Consider the following 17916-nt stretch of genomic DNA (forward strand, 5'->3'; position numbering starts at 1 on the left):
ATTTTTCATATGAACAACTGTCAACCTGTGTTTGTCCGCCCCCTGTCTGTTCACCTAACAAATCCGTGTCTGAACCGAGGTGAGTTGCAGGAATCCACCCCAAGTTCAAGGCCTCCCGCCAGAGGGAGTGAAGGGTGATGTGCCTGCGGCAGCCCCTGCCACCGGGAACAGAACCAAAGTAAGGACGGTTCTGCCTTAGCCGGTGTGGCTCAGTGGATAGAGCGTCGGCTCCTGGACTGAAGGGTCCCGGGGTCGATTCCGGTCAAAGGTACAAACAAGCCCAGTTTGTGGGCTCGATCCCCAGTGTGGGCTGTGCAGGAGGCAGCTGGTCAATGATTCTCTCTTATCATTGATGCTGCTCTCTCTCCCCCTCTCCCTTCCTCTCTGAAACCAATAAAAATATATTTAAAAAAAAAAAAAAAAAGGAAGGTTCTGGGGCCATTGAGAAGACAGCTCCCGCCCACGGCCTGCCGCCCTGCGAGGACCCACCCCTTGTCCCCTTGTCCCTCTCGGGCCTGGCTTCTTGTTGAATAACCGCGTTCTCTGCCCCCGCAGTGGTCGATCACTACACCACCGACATCGTCTTCAACGGGGTCAGGGTCATCGCCATCGTCATCATCGGCCTGGGCTTCCTCCTGCTGCTCCTGCCCGAGGAGTGGGACGTCTGGCTGGTCAAACTGCTCACCCGCCTCAAGGTCAGGAAGAAGGAGGAGCCGGCGGAGGGCAGTGGGGACCTGGGGTCCGGCCCCCAGAACAAGAGAAGGGCCCGGCCTTCCTTCGCCCGCTGACCAGTCTCCAGGACACTCGGGGACGCTCGTGTGAAGGACCCGGAGGTCTGTTCCTGACGCCACCTCGGTTGGCAAAGGTGTACATACCTGTACAGTCCGGGTCACCTGGGGGAGTCCCACGGTATTTATGGGCATGTCCAATCCGCTTGCTCTTGTCCACATCAGACCTTCCACTTAAGGTACCGACTCAACACCCACGAGAGAAGACCCTCAGCTCCTTTTAAATGAATGTAAAGCGAGTAGTAACCATCCTGGCCCCGGCGGCCTGGTTGAGGCAGGCAGACGTTCTGGATCTTCTCGACCGACAATCCCATTGCACACTGTGATTCCTTTCCGGCGGTGGGAGGTCATCGTCTGTCTCAGACCAGAGCTGCACTCTTTATTTCTTAAGGGATCACAGGGAACCAAAAGGTACCTGTAAGTTAGTTTGGATGGATAGACGGACAGGAAGAGGGGACACGCAAAAGGAAAATGGACATCGCAAGCCATCTCTATGACCAGCCCGGTGGGCGGGGGGGCAGGTGGAGGAGGTCAGGGGGGGAATCATCCGAGCCCCCGCCGGCTTGCTCTCACGTGTCTGTCCAAGGTCCCACCGGAGACGTTCCAGTGCCTTCTACAGAAACTTCATCTTGGCCTATGTGAAGCGAGTGACATTCTCCGTCACTGGCGCCATCTTATCGTTTAGATGTACAAATCTTTAAAAACCAATAAAACGACATATTATGGGCGTGTGTGTGTGTGTGTGTGTGTGTGTGTCCAGAAATGGCCAAGCTGACGGCGGTGTGATGGAGCGTGGTTCTCGGTGTGACCACGGAAGAGGGGGCTGCCGGGTCGCTTCTACTTCGTGACCGTGACGGAAGCATGACCTCCCAAACCCGTGCATCTTCTGCAGAGACGCTTCAGCACCAGGCTGTTGACTTGCACCGTTTAGCTCTGCCAGAAAATTCTATCTGTGATGGACCTGTGAAGAGGGACCAGGGGGGTTAAGAGTTTACTATTTTTTGAAGTTTACATTGTTACATACGAAAGGGAAACCTTATTTTGAAAATGTTGTCATAACCCACCAAAGGTGCATAGGGGCACGGGGCCCTGGGGACCTGAACTTTTTAGCCCATTATTATTCTCCGTTTCCATGACCTGTGGGGCCAAACAGATGAATAAACGGTTTAAAAAGAAGCGTGTCGTTGTCTTGATGGCGACGGGGTGATGTTCCCAGCACACCAGTTCTGATTTCCTTGTCTTCCTTACACTTTCTCTCCCTGCAAGGCACCCAGACACACCCGACTTGGGGAAGGAAAGACAATTCTGACTGTAGAGACAGATTTGATTTCCGAGGAGTGAAAGGCAGACAGGCAGGCCTCCAGAAAACAAGCCCTGAGCCCGCCCAGCACGGTGACATCAAGGACACAGCGCTGGCCTGGCTGGCGTGGCTCAGTGGTTGAGTGTCGACTTCTGAACCAGGAGATCAGGGTTCGATTCCTGGTCAGGGCACAGGCCGGGGCTGCGGGCTGGATCCCCAGGGTGGGGCGTGCAGGAGGAAGCCGATCCATGATTCTCTCTCATCACTGATGTTTCTCTCTCTCTCTCCCTCTCCCTTCCTCTCTGAAATAAAAATATGTATATAAAAAAAGAACGCATTTTAAAAAAATCTGGGAAGGGAGGAATCGAACGTGCGCAGCTGGTGCACGCTCGGCCCTGCCCTCCTCCCGCCCGTACAGGTCCCACGTGGCCGCGGGGTCGCGAGGCAGTGCCCGCGCCTAAACCTTCCGGGTGGCGGAAGGCGAGACTGAGAGCTTCAGGTCCGGCAAAGGGGCCTAGTGCGTCCCAGCCGGAACCTGCGGGGGGCGGGACCAGACACGTGGCCCAGGCCGTTGGGCGGAGCCCAAGGACCACCGCCTAGTTAGTCCCAGGCACCGCCTCCTCGCCCAGTAGGGCGGAAATCCCGCCCCAGGTGAGCGCGCGGAGCCGGAAGTCCCTCCCCCTGGCACGTCGAAGGCGGCCCGTGAGGGTCAGTGCGACGCCGGCGACTCCGCCGGGCGAATTGCTGGCTGGTGGTGCCGAGGTCTACGTGCCTGAGTCCAGCCTGCGGGGCTGCGTGACCCCTGCGGCGCCCGGACTCGGCCCGCGTGGCCCTTTCTTCCCTCGGAGCGGACGGAGAGGCAAGTTTGCTGTCGGCCGGCGGGGTGGACCGAGGAGGTCGCTGACTCTCGCGAACTGCGATCCCTCGTGGGCACGCCGCGTCCAGCGGGTTGATTTCGCCCCGCGCGCTCATTTGGAGGGAGAGTAGGTTGGTGCGAACAGCACCTGGGAAAGGGGGCGCCGCTGCCCCCGTTTTATCGACGGGGAAACTGGCTGGAGAATGTAAGAGAGCGCCCCTCCATGACCGAGACCACGGGGGCGTGGCCCTAACCCGGGCCCCCTCACAGCCCGCCACCCGCGGTCAGCTGCTCTGGTGCGGGCGATGCAGGCTGATTACTTTCAGCTGCACCTCAGGCAGCCGGCCGGCGTGGCTCAGGGGTTGAGCGTCGACCTATGAACCAGGAGGTCAGAGTTCAATTCCCCATCAGGGCACATGCCCCGGGTTGTGGGCTCCATCCCCAGTGTATGGCGTGCAGGAGGCAGCCGATCCATGATGCTCTCTCCTCATGGATGCTTCTCTCTCTCCCTCTCTCTCTCTCTCTCTGTCTCTCTCTCTCCCTTCTCTGACATCAGTAAAAAGTTTTTTTAAAAATTAAAAAAATAAATACCTAGGTGTAACTTAGAAAAGCCGGGCTGGTGGGAAGCGCTGTGTTTTCCTGGCCTCATTCCTGACCCGTGTGCCTTGGCCGGCAGGAGCCCGAGGGATGGCCGCGCCGTCCATGAAGGAGAGGCAGGCCTGCTGGGGCGCCCGGGACGAGTACTGGCAGTGCCTGGACGAGCACGCGGAGGACGCCGCCCGGTGCCAGACGCTGCGACGCTCCTTTGAAGCCAGCTGCCCCCAGCAGTGGGTGAGCGAAGCGCCGGTGGACCGGGCTCTCTTTGCCTGTGAGATGCACGGAGGTTGCGCGCGCCAGTTGGGGTGTGTGGGGGGCGGGGGCGGAGAAGGTGCTGAATTGGATGGAGGCTGTGAGGTGAGGTGAGGTGCTGGCATGGGCGTGTGGGCTCCAGGGGGAATCCCGAGCAGCAGAGGGAACCTTGAGTGGTCAGCCAGGCCGTTGGCTTGCATCAGGCCGACCTTCGGAAAATGTCTCCCGAAGGATCATGGGAAAAAAAAACGCACACGTGAATGTAGCCCCCCCAAACCCAACCCGCTAAATCGGTAGACTTCTCCGGGAACTGCCTGCGGGGCAAGAGGAGGCACAGCCATTGGCCTGGAGCTGCCCTCACCAAGAACGCCCGCCCAGGGGCCCACCCCAAACCACAGCGTCCTAGACCCAACATATGATGGAAATGTGCCCCCCAGTGCCCCCTGACAAGGTGTCCCCGCCCTGCCCTGCGGGTCCTTAGAATGGCAGGGGCTGTGGAAGGGAACCAACAGCATTGAGCCCATTGGCGAGCGTGTGTAAGGGGGACGCGCCTTCTGTTAATGCCTTCTGAGTGCTGTTGCGCCCGGCTGGTGTGGCTCAGTGGTGAGCGTCGACCTATGAACCAGGAGGTCACGGTTCGATTCCCAGTCAGGGCACATGCCCAGGTTTTGGGCTCGATCCCTCGTTGGGGGAGGGGGAGGAAGGAGGAGCATGCAGGAGGCAGCCGTGGATGATTCTCATCATTGATGTTTTTCTCCCTCTCCCCTCCTGTTTCTGAAATCAGTTAAAAAAAAAAAAAAAACACCATAAAATAATAAATGAGTGCTGTTGCTGCAACTCGGAGGTGGCAGCCGAAGCTCAGAGCGTGGAGGGCCCGTGCTCTGCTGGTCAGAGCGGCCGAGCTGAGGTTCCAGGTCAGGCCCGGCACCTGACGGATCGGAACTGAACTCTGTGCTTGTCCACAGCGTGTGCTGATCCCATCTCCCAGGTGGTTTGAGAACACGTGGCTTTAGGGTCTTCACCGTCTCCCCCTGATTTTTGGAGGGGAGCCTGAGGCTTGAAGGAGACCACAGGGTGTGATGGAGGGTGGGGTCCTGCTGGGGCCAGGCTGGGAGTGAACTCAGGGGACAGAGATTGCGTTGGGTGACCTCTTCGTCTGTAAAACCAGCAGGACACACCGCATCTCGTGGACTTCCTATGAAGGTCCAGTATCTAACGACATATAAGCTGGAAACTGGTCTGTGTGGGGCTTGCTGGTTGGATTAGGTCAGTGGTTGGCAAACCGCGGCTTGCGAGCCACATGTGGCTCTTTGGCCCCTTGAGTGTGGCTCTTCCACAAAATACCACGGCCTGGGCGAGTCTATTTTGAAGAAGTGGCGTTAGAAGAAGTTTAAGTTTAAAAAATTTGGCTCTCAAAAGAAATTTCAATCGTTGTACTGTTGATATTTCGCTCTGCTGACTAATGAGTTTGCCGACCACTGCCGTAGAGGGATTCACTGAGAGGAACTCCTGGTCCGGGAGTTTGGGCTGACATCACACCTGATTGCGTTCAGGCCCTGATGCCGTTCCTGCCCATGCGCCCCTTCCCTCTGCTCTCCCGCCCACCTGAGGTCACTGAGCACAGCAGGGGGCTGAGGAAGGGAAGGACCTGGTCGCTGGAGGCAGGAGTGATGTAGGTGAAGAGCAGGGTGCTGGGGGGTCCCCCTCACCCACCCCCACATTTTCCCAGGAGATCCCCGACAGTCTAGCCATCATTTCCCACGCAGGCTGCATGTCAGAATCGGGTGGAGATTTTAAAAACAAGTAGCTGTGTCCCAGCTCCCCTGTGGCTGGGAATAGAACCCAAACTTCCTTTGAAAGCGCTGGGGCTCGCAGGTGAGTCTGGTGGATGAGGGCGGTCGGGAATCACTGCGCTGCCCTGTGGTCAGGCGCACTGCTGCCCCGACCCCCACTGCCTTCTCCAGCCGAGGCTGTCCCTCCCGCTCCCCTGCTTTCGGGGCAGCTCTGGCCCCCCCGACCCCCACTGCCTTCTCCAGCCGTGGCTGTCCCTGCCGCTCCCCTGCTTTCGGGGCAGCTCTGGCCCCCCCGACCCCCACTGCCTTCTCCAGCCCGTGGCTGTCGACCCTCCCGCGCCCCTGCTTTCGGGGTGGCTCTGGGCCCTCCGACCCCCACTGCCTTTTCCAGCCCGTGGCTGTCCCTCCCGCTCCCCTGCTTTCGGGCGGCTCTGTGCTCTGCATGGGTAGTTTGTACAGCTGGCCGGCGGCTTCTTTCCTGTGCTCTCCTCACACACAGGCCGGTGCCACCCGGAGGCCTCGCCCTCCGTCCCTGTGCCCTGGTCACAGCTCACAGGCAGCGAGTGCAGGCTCCACACACCTCACACGTGTCACCTGTCCTTTATCCTCCCAGTCACCGCTACCAATGAGCCACACTGGCCCGGCCCTAAGTCTATTGCTGAATCCAGCTTGCTAATATTTCGTTGAGAATTTTCACATCAAGGATATTGGCCTGTAATTTTTTTTTGCATGTCTTTATCTGGTTTGGGTGTCAGAGCAATGCTGGCTTCCTAGAATGACTGATGGGGCATTCCTTCCTCTTCGATTTTTTTTTGGTCATTTAAGGATAGGGATTAATTATTTAAATGTTTGGTAGAATTCACCTGTGAAGTGGTCTTGCCCCGGACCTTTGTTTGTTGGGAGTTTTGATTTCTGCTTCAATTTCATTACTAGTCAAGTCTGTTCAAGTTCTCTTTTTCCTGGTTCAGTCCTGGGAGGTTATAGGCTCTAGAAAAACTGAATTTGTTGGCATCCTTAATGTTTTATATTTCTGTGGTGTCGTTTGCAACTTCTTTCACTTATTATTTTATTTATTTGGGGTCTTTTATTCTTGTTCAGTTTGGCTAAAGGTTTGTCAATTTTCTTTTCAAAGAACCAGCTCTAAGTTTCATTGATTTTTTTTTTTTCTATGTGGGGGGTGGTGTTCTTTTTCTAGTTCCTTTAGTTGTGAACTTGGATTGTTTGAGATTTTTCTTGTTTCTTGAGGTGGGTCTGCATAGCTATGAACTTCCCTTAGAACTGCTGTTGCTGCAGCCACAAAATTTGCAAAGTTGTGTTTTCATTGTCATTTGTCTCAGGGTAGTTTATTTCCTGATTTGATTGCTTATTCAAGGGCTCAATAGGGTCTGTAACCCAAAAGGGTTGTGACTTATTAGTCGACATCCTTTTCCAAGACTTTTATACATCAAATGCACTGCTTTGAAATGGTTCTAGAATATAAATGACTCGGGCTGCTTATACAATTTATATTGAATCTGTTACATTTAAATCCGTCCTTTTGTTTATCCAAGCTGCATAACCTGACCTTATTTCAAACCCCTTTTTCTCAACAGATAAAATACTTTGACAAAAGAAGAGACTACTTAAAATTTAAAGAAAAATTTGAAGCCGGACAGTTCCAGCCTTCAAACACCACTGCCAAGCCGTAGGCTGTTCCCAGCCTCTCCGAAAGGTAGACTCTTCTTTCTGGACATTTCCATGGACTGTGGCGGCTCGAGTCATGGTAAACATGAGCACATGTGTCTTTTAGTAATGAAAATGAAACATGCTCAGTTTTAATTTAGTAAGATCTATTTTAAGAATTAAAGCCTGTTATGAAAATACATGTACCTATTTTTTTGGTTAGAGGATGGTAGTGGGCAGATACTGTAAATACTGAAAAAGTAGGTTGTCATTGTGTGTCCTAGGAGTTACCATTTTAATAGCGGCACACACCAAAACATGGTGATGGGAAGAACTTAAACTATACAGCTAAAATAATAGCTAATATACTCATGGCCCAAGGAATGTTTTTCCCCCAAAATCAGTAACAAGGTAAGGATGTCCTCTCTCACTTCTATTCACCAGTACACTGGATTCCTACCTACTTCGCTAAGGAAAAAAAAAGTTTCTAGGAAAGAAATGATCTTTTAAAAATAGTTTTTATTTCCACAATTGCTTAAAACATTTTACTAAAGAAATACAATTTAGCGTAATATGTTTAAGGCACATGAAAAAGTTTGGCATTAAGTTATAAGGAAAAAATGCACAAATCATTCTAGTAAATCCAGAATTTGTTTCATTTGTCCAAATATTTTTTAACTGTTCCACTAGCACCGACAACTCCTCTCAGAGAAAGCGGGGACCTCACGCCTGGGTGCCCCCTCGCCTGCGCAGCTGCTGCCGGGTGTATTCCCAGACGAGCAGGGCTCCACTCACGTGGACGTTCAGCGAGCGGGTGATGCCCTGCTGCGGGATTTCCACGCAGACGTCCAGCTGCTGGATCAGACTGGCTGGGATTCCTTCACGCTCGTTTCTGGTGGAAGGGGAGAAGACGGGTTACTTTCCTTGTAACAACCGGTATCTTCTCAGACATTCAGCCTTACTGGAGAAAGGAAGCCAGTCTAAGTTAGGAGGAAAATAAGGATAAAAAGATGGAAGGGGCAATCCTGTGGTCACCTGACCATCCATCCCACAGGTGAAATGCAGTGAAAAGTAGGGGGGCTTTCCATAAGCGTCACAAGTCACAGGCCGAGTGCAGGTGTAGTGTCAGGCGTAGTGTGGGGAGTCCAGCTCTAGCTGAGCTGCGAGGAGGTTCTCACCCCAGCAGGAGCAGCGACCTCTCCGGGAAGCAGTACTGGGTCAGGGCCGTGCTCCGGGCCGTCTGTTCCACACCGATGACCGTGTAGCCTTCCGCCTGCTTCTGCCTCAGGTAGTCCGCCAGCTGCGGTGGCTTTACCTTCACATCCATTTTAAAAACACAGGCAGTCACAGCCCCGCTAACAGTCAAATCAGAGTTTAAAAACACCTACCAGACTGAGCTTGCTTAAGGCTTTTTCAGAAGCATTAGACACTATAAACAAGAACTCCCCCAACGTCATAGAAATGTATAAAAATTATTCCTATACCAGCAAGGCATGTTTTCCTGAAAGGAACCCTACATTATTGATTTCTAAAAACAACCACATAGAGATAATAAAGGAACCTGAGAACAGCACTGGGCTGTATTTTACTTTAGTGCAGTGGTGGGCAAACTCTGTCAACAGAGCCAAATATCAGCAGTACAACGATTGAAATTTCTTTTGAGCCAAATTTTTTTAACTTAAACTTCTTCTAACGCCACTTCTTCAAAATAGCCTCGCCCAGGCCGTGGTATTTTGTGGAAGAGCCACACTCAAGGGGCCAAAGAGCCGCAGTTTGCTGACCACGGCTTTAGTGTTAAAGGCTGGACTCTGTAAATTACTGCAAATGAGCCGATACACGAAGATGGAGCCAATCACCTCGAACAGTACGTCCCTGCCACCCACCTCTACCAAAGGCAGCCACTGCTCCGCCGAGACGCTGAGCTGCTGGAACTGCTTGTCGCTGACGCACTGAAGGCTGCCGACCACCAGCGCTGCCGCCCCGAACACCTCGCAGGTGCGGCACAGGCCTGCGGAGCAAACGGGGACCTCTGTCAGCACGTGGCTGAGCGCACTGTACCCCCCCATCCTGGCCTCCCGCAGCGGGTCACGCCTGGGAGACGGCCCCCATGGCCGTGCGGTGATGGCCAGCTGCAGGATCTACAGATTCCAAGGGAGCCCCCAGACGCACGGTTACCTCCTAAGTTGGTGGGCTTGTCGATGAGGGAGGCCACTACGATCAAGCGGCTGATGGCCTTGCCGAGCTTGGCAGCACGATCCTGAAATACCAGCTCCAGGTCTGCGTCGGGAGCAGAGTGTCTCCACGGGAGTATCTTCTTCTGAACATCAGTCCACTCCGACTGCCTGTCTGCTTCAGCGGAGTGAGCGCCTGGGTGGGAAAGAAGCAGCCCCTGTAGAAGCCAACCCCCATGTTCTGTAAAGATCACGTCACTGCAGGAGAGCGCAGGGGAAGCAGTTCACCGAGCCAGGACAGGAAGGAGCGGCCTGTGAGGGTGACCGCGGGTCAGTCCAGCTGGGATGGGAGGCGTGGAGTTGAAAGAGCTGTGGAGTGTCCCGCGCCCAGGAAAGGCCAGGCAGAGGGAGACCTGGAGTTCAGTGACGGCCGTGGCTAGGGATTCGGGACGAGAACCAGTGGGCTGGCGGCGAGAATGCAGACCTTGGCACACAGCTGTTAGGATCGGTTGTGGCTTTAAAAATGGGTTGGGGCTTGGCCCTTGGACGGTTCAGGGCTGCGTGGCTGTGAGGGAAGAGCAGCAGGGAGTGGGCCTGAGGGAGCTGGGGAGGGAGACAGCGGGAAGTGGCTGCCAACCAGCGAGGATGGACTAGAACCAAGATCTCTGCTCCACTCATAATTTGGCCCTTTTGAAAATCTCTATTTTACAGAAATATATGGTGGGAAAGCAGTGAACATTAACAATATTTCAAGGAAAAAAGGAAGCAGATGAGGGTCCTGGCTCTTCATAGCGAGCTGAGGCCCTGAAAGTACTGGGCGGTTCCACCACGTTCCACTGTCTGCGCCACGGGCTGCGTTCACGGCCTTGTGAAAGAGCGTTTATCAGCCGCCGGCTCGGTCTGCAGCCAGAGACCACTCTCACCTGCGTCCTGCTGAGCCCAGTCCCCCGGCCTCAGCTCACGCAGTTGCGTCGCAGAGAGGTAGCGATGAGCCCCTGCTCCCGAGGGAAGGTCCGTGAACTTGGCAAACTTGTCGATGGTGATCCACTCGTCTTCAACAAGGCCTGCAAGGCGCGGAAGGATGTGAAATATGGTCTGAAAAGAAAATTGTAAAATCTAAACTTTCCCCCTTAAAAACAACCAAAAAATAGCAAAGAAATACATAACTGATTAAAGTACAACTTATTATTACTAACGTATTTTCCCAAACTATCCTATCTGGTCAAATTACATCCTTTCTATCTTGTAGCAACCGCCATATGTCTGATCGTCTTTTCTAAGAACCCTGGCGAGCGGCAGGTCTCACCCTCGGGTCCCTAATGCACTAACAGCCCACGGCTCTCCATGAGGCAAAGCGTCTGGAATCGGTACTGATGTCGGGCAGCGTTTGGACAAGTGCTGTTTACTGACCGCCACCTTCTCCGTAAGGAACAAGTCTAGCTCTTGGTGCCCAGTCCTCCCTTTCACTCCCACGAGGGGAGCCAGTTAGCCTTTCTCGGCTACCTCCTCTTTGTAAAATGTGGATAAAACGGGGTTAGAACAGCACGTGAAAAACGGTGTTTTGTAAACTGCACGGTGTACACAATTTAGTCATCACATAAACAGTCCTTTTTCTTACCTATGAGAACTGAGAACCAGGAAGTCACCAAGGTCAAAGGCCAGAAGAAGCGGAAGCACAGGTAATAGGCAGTTTTAAAACGAAACAGTAAATTTAGATCAACATGCAAGTCTTCATTCAAGTCTTTAGAGTGAGTATGGTTTTCTTCATGCAACATTTGTGTAAATTTAAGTTAGCATCATGATTGCAACTAGATAGTGAGTGGGTACCAGTATAGCTACACAGGTATGAGAGGGAGCCCGCAGCGTCACTTCATTTACACAGTTAGGATTCCTATCGGGAGTGGAGCGGGAAATACACGACATGAGAGTGAGGCCGTCCGAGGCAGGAGAGGAAAGCAAGGACTTCCTCCTGCAGGACCACCAGTAGCAGGTGGGCAGGTGGACGTAAGCTAAGCAGCATTAAAGACCCGGCAGAAAGGCGAGCAAGGCGCCTGCGCACCGAGGACACACAGCAGAGCGGGTCAAGTATGTGGAAAACCCGGGACAATTTCTGCAGTGAATGCTCTATGGCGGCTCTCAATGCGCAGAGCTGGGGCTTTTCTAAAGGCCGGGGTGTTAGCGAGCCACCAAAGTAATTCACTGAGCACAGTAGCTGGGATGTCCCAGTTCTTTAGAGGAAAAGAACAAGGCCGAACGTTTCAGTTCGGAGAGAAAGCAATGCCGTTTCTACAAAGTTCAGTCCCTTAGAGATCAGGTTCACTGACTGGCTGACCAGCTGGGATAGGCCTGTCTGTGGTTCTTGGAGTTAATTCCATGAGCCCGTTCGGGAGGCGGGGTATCGCCTGCTACCCAGGTTCAGTCCCCCAGGACCGACAAGGCAGTTAACAAAGAGTCCATCTTCTCCTCCTCCCGGTAACAGCGGGCTCAGTTACACAGAACCTCGCCTGCACCGGTGTTCTCCCTCCCTCCCTTTCAATGTCAGAACAGACCTCTGTTCCGAGTTAAACACGGCCCTCCCATGTGTACAGGCCCGACGGCCTGAGAGAGAGTGACGTGACTAGCAGGTTCACTGTGTAAGCGCGGAATGAAGCAGGTCACCTGCATAGAGTGACACGCTCAGAACCCCCCGTGTTAAGGGGAAGCAAGTGAGGGGAAGGGTGAGCTCAATGTCACCCTCCAACGATGGCAAAGGAAGCGTCAGGGCTAATGACACAGGAGCATTCACAGGGACAGTCTGCTCACCTCCAGGCAGTAGTCCTGAAGCGGGTGAAACGTTGCAAAAAAGAAATGGTCTTGGATGCGCTGCCAGTTCTTCTTGGCGTTCCTATGGGAGGCACAGACAAGGACGGGAGAGTCAGACACCGTACTGGTTTGTCCACTGCACAATGTAGAAAGGAGGAGAATTGTGTGAGTTTTATCCTAAGGTGTATACACCTCTGTCTCCAAGATCAGCATACTTTAGAAACTGACCCTACATTTGACCTTCTGAAATGAAATGCAAAACAACCCGCTCAGAGTCATACAACTAAGAATGACTCAAGAATGGAACCAGGGCTGCACCTAACGGGTGGGGGTCACTCTAGGGGTGCAGAGGCCCGAGCTCCGTCCGAGGTGATGGGCAGCTGACGACGACGGGAAACACCTGGAGCACCTGACAGACACCAGCCTGACAGACAGACATGAATGCCGGGAGGAGGGACTGCGGGGCAATGTGAGGCGTCGGTGGGAACCCTCAGTCTCCGGCATAAACACTGCCGAGGAGAGAAAAGCATCACCTAAGTCCCCTTTTCTGCTCTGAAGTCTCACAGCCAAATTGTTACCAACTCAGAAACCACACGGTGTCCCGGGAGCAGGTCTGAGTTCTCGGCACACCTGTCAAGGGGGATGGAGGGTTCTCATCTGACCACGGACGCGCCTCGGCCGGGCGCCAGGAGCAGTTCTGACTCAAAGCGCTGTCTGTGCTGCGTGCTAACGTGGCGGCCAGGCAAAGGCCCGACAGCATGGCACGGATTTTCCAGTCCCCGTTCCGTGTGCCTCGTTTGCTGCTCCCCACCTCTACCCCCGGGTTTATGTAAATCAGGGCGTGCGCTGAGCGTGCGAGCAAAGCCCTTTCTGTGGACTCCTGCTGCCTGCGTCTCCGGTGGGCGAGCCCTGGCACTGCTGGGCGTGGGGGTGGGGGTGGGCCAGAATGGGATGCAGGGAGGCACCGCCTCAGGCACGGCAGGAGTGACGCTTCCCCCGAGGGGCTTTGTAACACACCGGTCACGCCCCCTCCGTCCACAGGAGCAGTTTACAAGGCCAGGGGAGCCGCCAACGGTCCAACTGCAATCACTGCACATCTAACGGGCCGCGCAGCTCCGCCTCGCCCGCTCTGCGCTCCCACGTGGCCTCGGCTGAGCCGAGGGGCGCCCCTGCAGCCGTCCTGCCTCACCGGAGGGGCTGCCAGAGTGCTTACCCTGCTCCCGGCGTGCTCTCCACCTGACTGAGACTGGACTCGATCACGGACGCCAGAGCGTCCAGCTCCCCCATCTGCAGCGTCTTGCACATGCCCCAGACTTTGTTCAGCGCGACCAGCGCGTACAGGCGGACACTGAAGTTGTGGCTGAAGCCCCACTGCAGCGCGATGACCAGGGCCTGCTTCAGAGCCAGCTTCTGAAAAGGGGAGAGGAATTCTTCAGTGCACACCGACCTCGGCTGGGTGACCGCGCAAGGGAGACCTGGCATCACTGCGTCCCAGACGGGCTCCCCACCCACCTCCCTAGACAGATGGACACGCTGGTACGAGGTCCCCGGAGGCAAATCCCGTGACCCTGCGGTACTCCCCACCCTCCCGCACGTGTGTACATTAAAATAACTTAGCGTCCTATTTGTACCACGTGCTAACTTGACGGTCAAGGCAAAGACCCAACAATACGGTACAGAGTACCCTGCCCGACGGGCTTGTAGCCAGCTGGATTCACTGGGAGAAATGGCAGAAGCACAAGGAATGTTACACTTACAAAAATAAAGACAAATATTACAAGTTCTATTTTGATAGTCAAGTTTAAACTCTTCTTACAATTTAAACTCACCTTTTCTGTAAGATTTTGAGTAATGATGTCCCAGTGGGACAAAACCGATAAGAATGTACAAATGCTTGTTTTAAGATTGTCTTCGCCCTGAAAAAAAAAAGTCAGATGAAACGTCATTCAAGGCTTCTGTGCTGTGCAACACTGCGGGGCCAGCAGGGGGCAGTCTCTCCCGGTCACAGCTGCAGCCGGGAGGGGGCGGGGGGGGGGGGGGGGGCGGACACGGGATCAAAAGCAAAGGAAATAACTTCCTAGAACCAAATGCCAACATATGGCTGCCAACTGTGAGGCATCGCTCACTTCCTGGGAAGTGAGTGGTCAGCGAGGGTGCACCCATCTCGGGGGCGGTGAGGCCTGCAGGTGAGCACTGGCTGGAGGGGAGGGAGCCGGAGGGGGGAGTGAACAGGTAGAGAGTGAGCAAGATCAACAGAGACACGGAGGCAGGACAAGGCAGCGAGGCAGGTGATGGCAAGGACAGGGTCCGATGTTCAGGGGGAGCTTGGCTTTAAAAGTCCAGGATGGAAAGCTAGGGAAGAGTGAAAGTGGGTTCAGAAACCTTCCCACTAATTGTCATGGGGAAGAAGACTATTTTGTGACGATAAACTGACAGAAGCCACACAGACTGGAAGGGCTGCAGACACGCAGCTCTGGTGGAGGTAGCGGAGACTCAGTGTGGAAATCGGGTTCTCAGGAGCCCGACTGTGACCGTGAGAGGGTGGCTGCAGGAGGGACGAGCTCGGGGCAGCTCCATGGACAGAGGGTGGACACGAGTGACTTGAGCAGCTGTGGGGGCATCAGGTGAAGGAGAGACCGAGTACAGCAGACCGAGAGCAAAGGCCTACGCTGTAACCCATCGTGATCCTGTATCAACTCCTTAGAGACGATTCAGGATGCAGGAAATGCTGGGGGCGGGGGGGGGGGGGGGCGAGGGACATGAAATAGGAATGGAATAAACCGACGTCTGTTTCCACTGAGAGAGAGAGACCCTGAAGATTCTCATTAAAGCCTGCTTCTAAAATATATCTACTGGAAATTTCCTTGAAGTATAAGGAGTACACTTAATTCTTCATCCTCCTTATTTCTAAGATCAGACATCACTTGGTAAGTAAGACTGTAGGACTCACCAGCTTCCCTTCTTACTAACAAAAGCCTTTTCCGTCTATATTATAACAGACGAGCTCTCAAGGTAAGCCAGAGGTTTCTGTCTCCAATTAATTCAAATCACAACCTAAGATGTCCATACAACTGGGCCAGGGCAACAGAATCAAGCAACAACTAATTGAAGGGAAACAAATCTCCCAGCACAGTCCACGTTTTCTGTTAATTTAAAAACATGAGAAATTCCCTTTACTTACACAAGAAAAACAATCCCAGAACTTTGGAAGAAACTGAGGAAATTTATGAAGAATCAGTATAATAATCCATTCTATGTAATACTTTATGGATGCTTGGTTGTTGATGAAACCAGCCTGCAAAATCTTGTCAATGATTCTATTCAAGAAATTCTGAGAAAAATAAAATTTACAAATTAAATTGTGTTATGGTTATTAATGGTCTTAAATTTATTTTTACTGAAATATAATTAACATATAACTATAAATTTAAGGGATAAAAATGCTGACTCGATGCATTTACATATCAATACGATTACCACCGTGGCATTGACTAACAACTCTATCACATCACATAATTATTTCTTTTTTTGTGGTAGGGACAATTAAGATCTAGTCTCTTAGCAACTCTGAAACTGGTTATTAATTTTAACTTTAAAAATGCTGCTAAAAACTGCTAAAAAAAAAACCAGCTTAAAGCTTTATTGTAAGTAACTCTTGAATCTACCGCTCTGCAAACAACGGCCCTAAAATCTGTTGACATAACGATGAGGTACTTTCACTGAGAAGTTCACATTTCACGTGGACATCAATTCTCTGAGGAAGGTTTTTACTTTCTGTATTTTTACAGGGAAAAGAAAAGATTCAGAAAGGCTAAGTAACTGTCTCCAAGCCACACATCTAGTAAGCGGCGAATTCAGATCAAGATGTGCCAAGATGCCCTGGGCTCAAAACTCGCAGCCAGGATGCCCCAGTCAGCAGAGGCAGGCGAAGCCCAGCAGGAGCAGGGCCGGCCTCCCCGTCTCCTTGGACCAGCTGCCCATCCTCCTGCCCCACAGCTGCCCAGATCTGGCCGAGACCCTGACTCCACAGTCCTCCCCCGCGCCCCATCCTTGCCTTCAAAACGGCACTGCCCTCTGGGTAACTGAACATCTCTCAGGAGCAGGCAGAAAGCATCATCTCCTCATGTGAAAGTGTTTATTATGTGTATTTATTTTAAAGAAGAGGTTCTAACTGGTAGGAGAGGAGCAGAAAAGCTCATTTCAAGCCCCTGGGTCGGGCTGCAGAGTGGAGCGTGCGTCTGGGTTAGACCTGGTTTGGGTTCCACCCTCACCACCTCCCAGATGAGGCCGCTGTGGTGTCCGCGGTGCAGACAGCCCACAGCAGGCAGCCGCCAAGCAGCCAGCTGCCGGGGACCGGGGCCTGATGGGCTAATCAAATGGCACGTGACACTCTAAACACTGAAGTATTACCTGAAACCCGGAACGAAGAACGGTCCCTGGGCCGGGAAGCCCGCTTCTGCCTTATCTACAACCCTGACTGCCTCCGCAGTCTTCGTTAAAAAATGTTCTCAACAACTTCAGTTTTAAGCACTGAAGTGTAAGTGTTCAGCAGATTACTTCCTCGTTTGCAAATAGCAGCATGACAGTTTCTCCTGCAGTTTATTCGCACGGAACCACATGCTCAAAGGCAGCGACTACACACCTGGTCGAAGCGGGGGAAAAGCACGAGCAGGATCTGCCACACTCGGTTCTTCACTCGGTGCTGCTGGGAGTTCACGTAGCATCGCGTTCTGGACGAGGACACCAGTGCCTCCTGGGGGTGGGGGGTCAACATGGAAGCACTCGCTGACTCTGTGGCTGACGAACACATCAACCACAGCTTCAAACTCAGCCTCCGGTCCTCCAACCGGCAGGAAGGACGAGAAGGAAGACACTCCCTTCGTTTCCTTTCACAACGATGCGTTTCGTTACTGGACTCGTCTGCTTTTAGAACTAGAAAGGAGCTGGGTCACTGTCTGCAGGACACAGTCCGAGAAGCCTCCTCGCTCATTTGGCTGGTGAGGGGAGACTTGGGCCGGGGGTGAGCAGAGACAGAGATGGGACATGGTTCTCAAGGCACCGAGACATGCACAACCCCTCCTGCAGACAGTGTGATGCTCATTATAAATAATTCTGCAGATTCAAAAACAAATTCCTCGCCCTGACCGGTTTGGCTCAGTGGATAGAGCGTCGGCCTGCGGACTGAAAGGTCCCAGGTTTGATTCCGGTCAAGGGCATGTACCTTGGTTGCGGGCACATCCCCAGTAGGGGTTGTGCAGGAGGCGGCTGATCAATGTTTCTCTCTCTCTATTCCTCTCCCTTCCTCTCTGTAAAAAAGTCAATAAAATATATTTAAAAAAACAAAAAACAACAAAAACAAATTCCTCGCATTATGGCCGTTTCTAAATTCTTAGCTTTTTACTCTATTTCTCACATAAAACTATGGGTGGATACATCACACTGAATATAACTGGTTCTGACTGGTACTGGAAAACACGGAGGGAAGGGTAGAGTACAGGAAACACTTGTTCTCAAAAGCAACTTGAGTTGGACAATTAATGAGATTTAACTAAAAATACAGAAGGAACAAATCTCATGGGGTCTTTTATAACAATATTTAGAAACATTTTGTCAGCATAAAGAGCAAATACTGGGTTTTGACTTGTTAACTACAAAAACAAAGATGCTTTAAAGTAACAAAAACAAAGCACATTTA

General features: G+C 52.7%; 3 protein-coding genes across 11 annotated transcripts in view; 2 read left to right on the top strand and 1 right to left on the bottom strand.

Annotated features, from left to right (window-relative positions):
• The window catches only part of SLC35F3 (solute carrier family 35 member F3), a 61562-nt gene extending 59606 nt beyond the window's left edge, over positions 1–1956 (top strand). For all 3 annotated transcript variants that reach the window (XM_080651053.1, XM_080651052.1, XM_080651054.1), the window contains one exon: positions 556–1956. In XM_080651053.1, coding sequence (XP_080507179.1) covers positions 556–788 — 233 coding nt within the window. In that variant the 3' untranslated portion in view covers positions 789–1956. The remainder of the gene's footprint in view (positions 1–555) is intronic.
• An 815-nt stretch (positions 1957–2771) lies between these two features.
• COA6 (cytochrome c oxidase assembly factor 6) lies at positions 2772–17906 on the top strand. 3 transcript variants are annotated; one of them, XM_080651266.1, is made up of 4 exons: positions 2772–2947; positions 3621–3775; positions 7179–7297; positions 16010–17906. In XM_080651266.1, the coding sequence occupies exons 2-3, from the start codon at positions 3632–3634 to the stop codon at positions 7272–7274; spliced, it is 240 nt and encodes a 79-aa protein (XP_080507392.1). In that variant the 5' UTR covers positions 2772–2947; positions 3621–3631; the 3' UTR covers positions 7275–7297; positions 16010–17906. The 3 variants fall into 3 exon arrangements, with proteins under 3 accessions (XP_080507392.1, XP_080507390.1, XP_080507391.1); XM_080651264.1 differs by lacking the exon at positions 16010–17906 and adding an exon at positions 7939–10669; XM_080651265.1 differs by lacking the exon at positions 16010–17906 and adding an exon at positions 8961–10551.
• TARBP1 (tRNA guanosine 2 -O-methyltransferase TARBP1) overlaps positions 7748–17916 on the bottom strand; it is a gene marked incomplete at its 3' end in the record, with an annotated part of 31887 nt that continues 21718 nt past the window's right edge. For 2 of the 5 annotated variants that reach the window (XM_080651261.1, XM_080651260.1), the window contains exons 21-30: positions 16864–16974; positions 15403–15552; positions 14051–14137; positions 13435–13631; positions 12222–12303; positions 10343–10514; positions 9424–9615; positions 9132–9256; positions 8427–8563; positions 7748–8140 (exon numbers count right to left, since the gene is read on the bottom strand). In XM_080651261.1, coding sequence (XP_080507387.1) covers positions 7972–8140; positions 8427–8563; positions 9132–9256; positions 9424–9615; positions 10343–10514; positions 12222–12303; positions 13435–13631; positions 14051–14137; positions 15403–15552; positions 16864–16974 — 1422 coding nt within the window. Of the gene's footprint in view, positions 8141–8426; positions 8564–9131; positions 9257–9423; positions 9616–10277; positions 10515–12221; positions 12304–13434; positions 13632–13852; positions 14138–15402; positions 15553–16863; positions 16975–17916 lie in introns of those variants that run through there. The other 3 variants (XR_013959637.1, XM_080651262.1, XM_080651263.1) reach the window with 3 other exon arrangements.

This window comes from Plecotus auritus (genome assembly GCF_963455305.1).
Source record: "Plecotus auritus genome assembly, chromosome: 14".
NCBI classification, from domain to species: Eukaryota; Metazoa; Chordata; class Mammalia; order Chiroptera; family Vespertilionidae; genus Plecotus; species Plecotus auritus.

Bases quoted from the DNA above. Each gene is read 5' to 3' on its own strand.
- COA6 (XM_080651266.1), top strand. From the start codon at position 3,632: ATGGCCGCGCCGTCCATGAAGGAGAGGCAGGCCTGCTGGGGCGCCCGG. The intron at 3,776-7,178 runs GTGAGCGAAGCG...TTTTCTCAACAG, and splicing joins CCAGCTGCCCCCAGCAGTGG to ATAAAATACTTTGACAAAAG.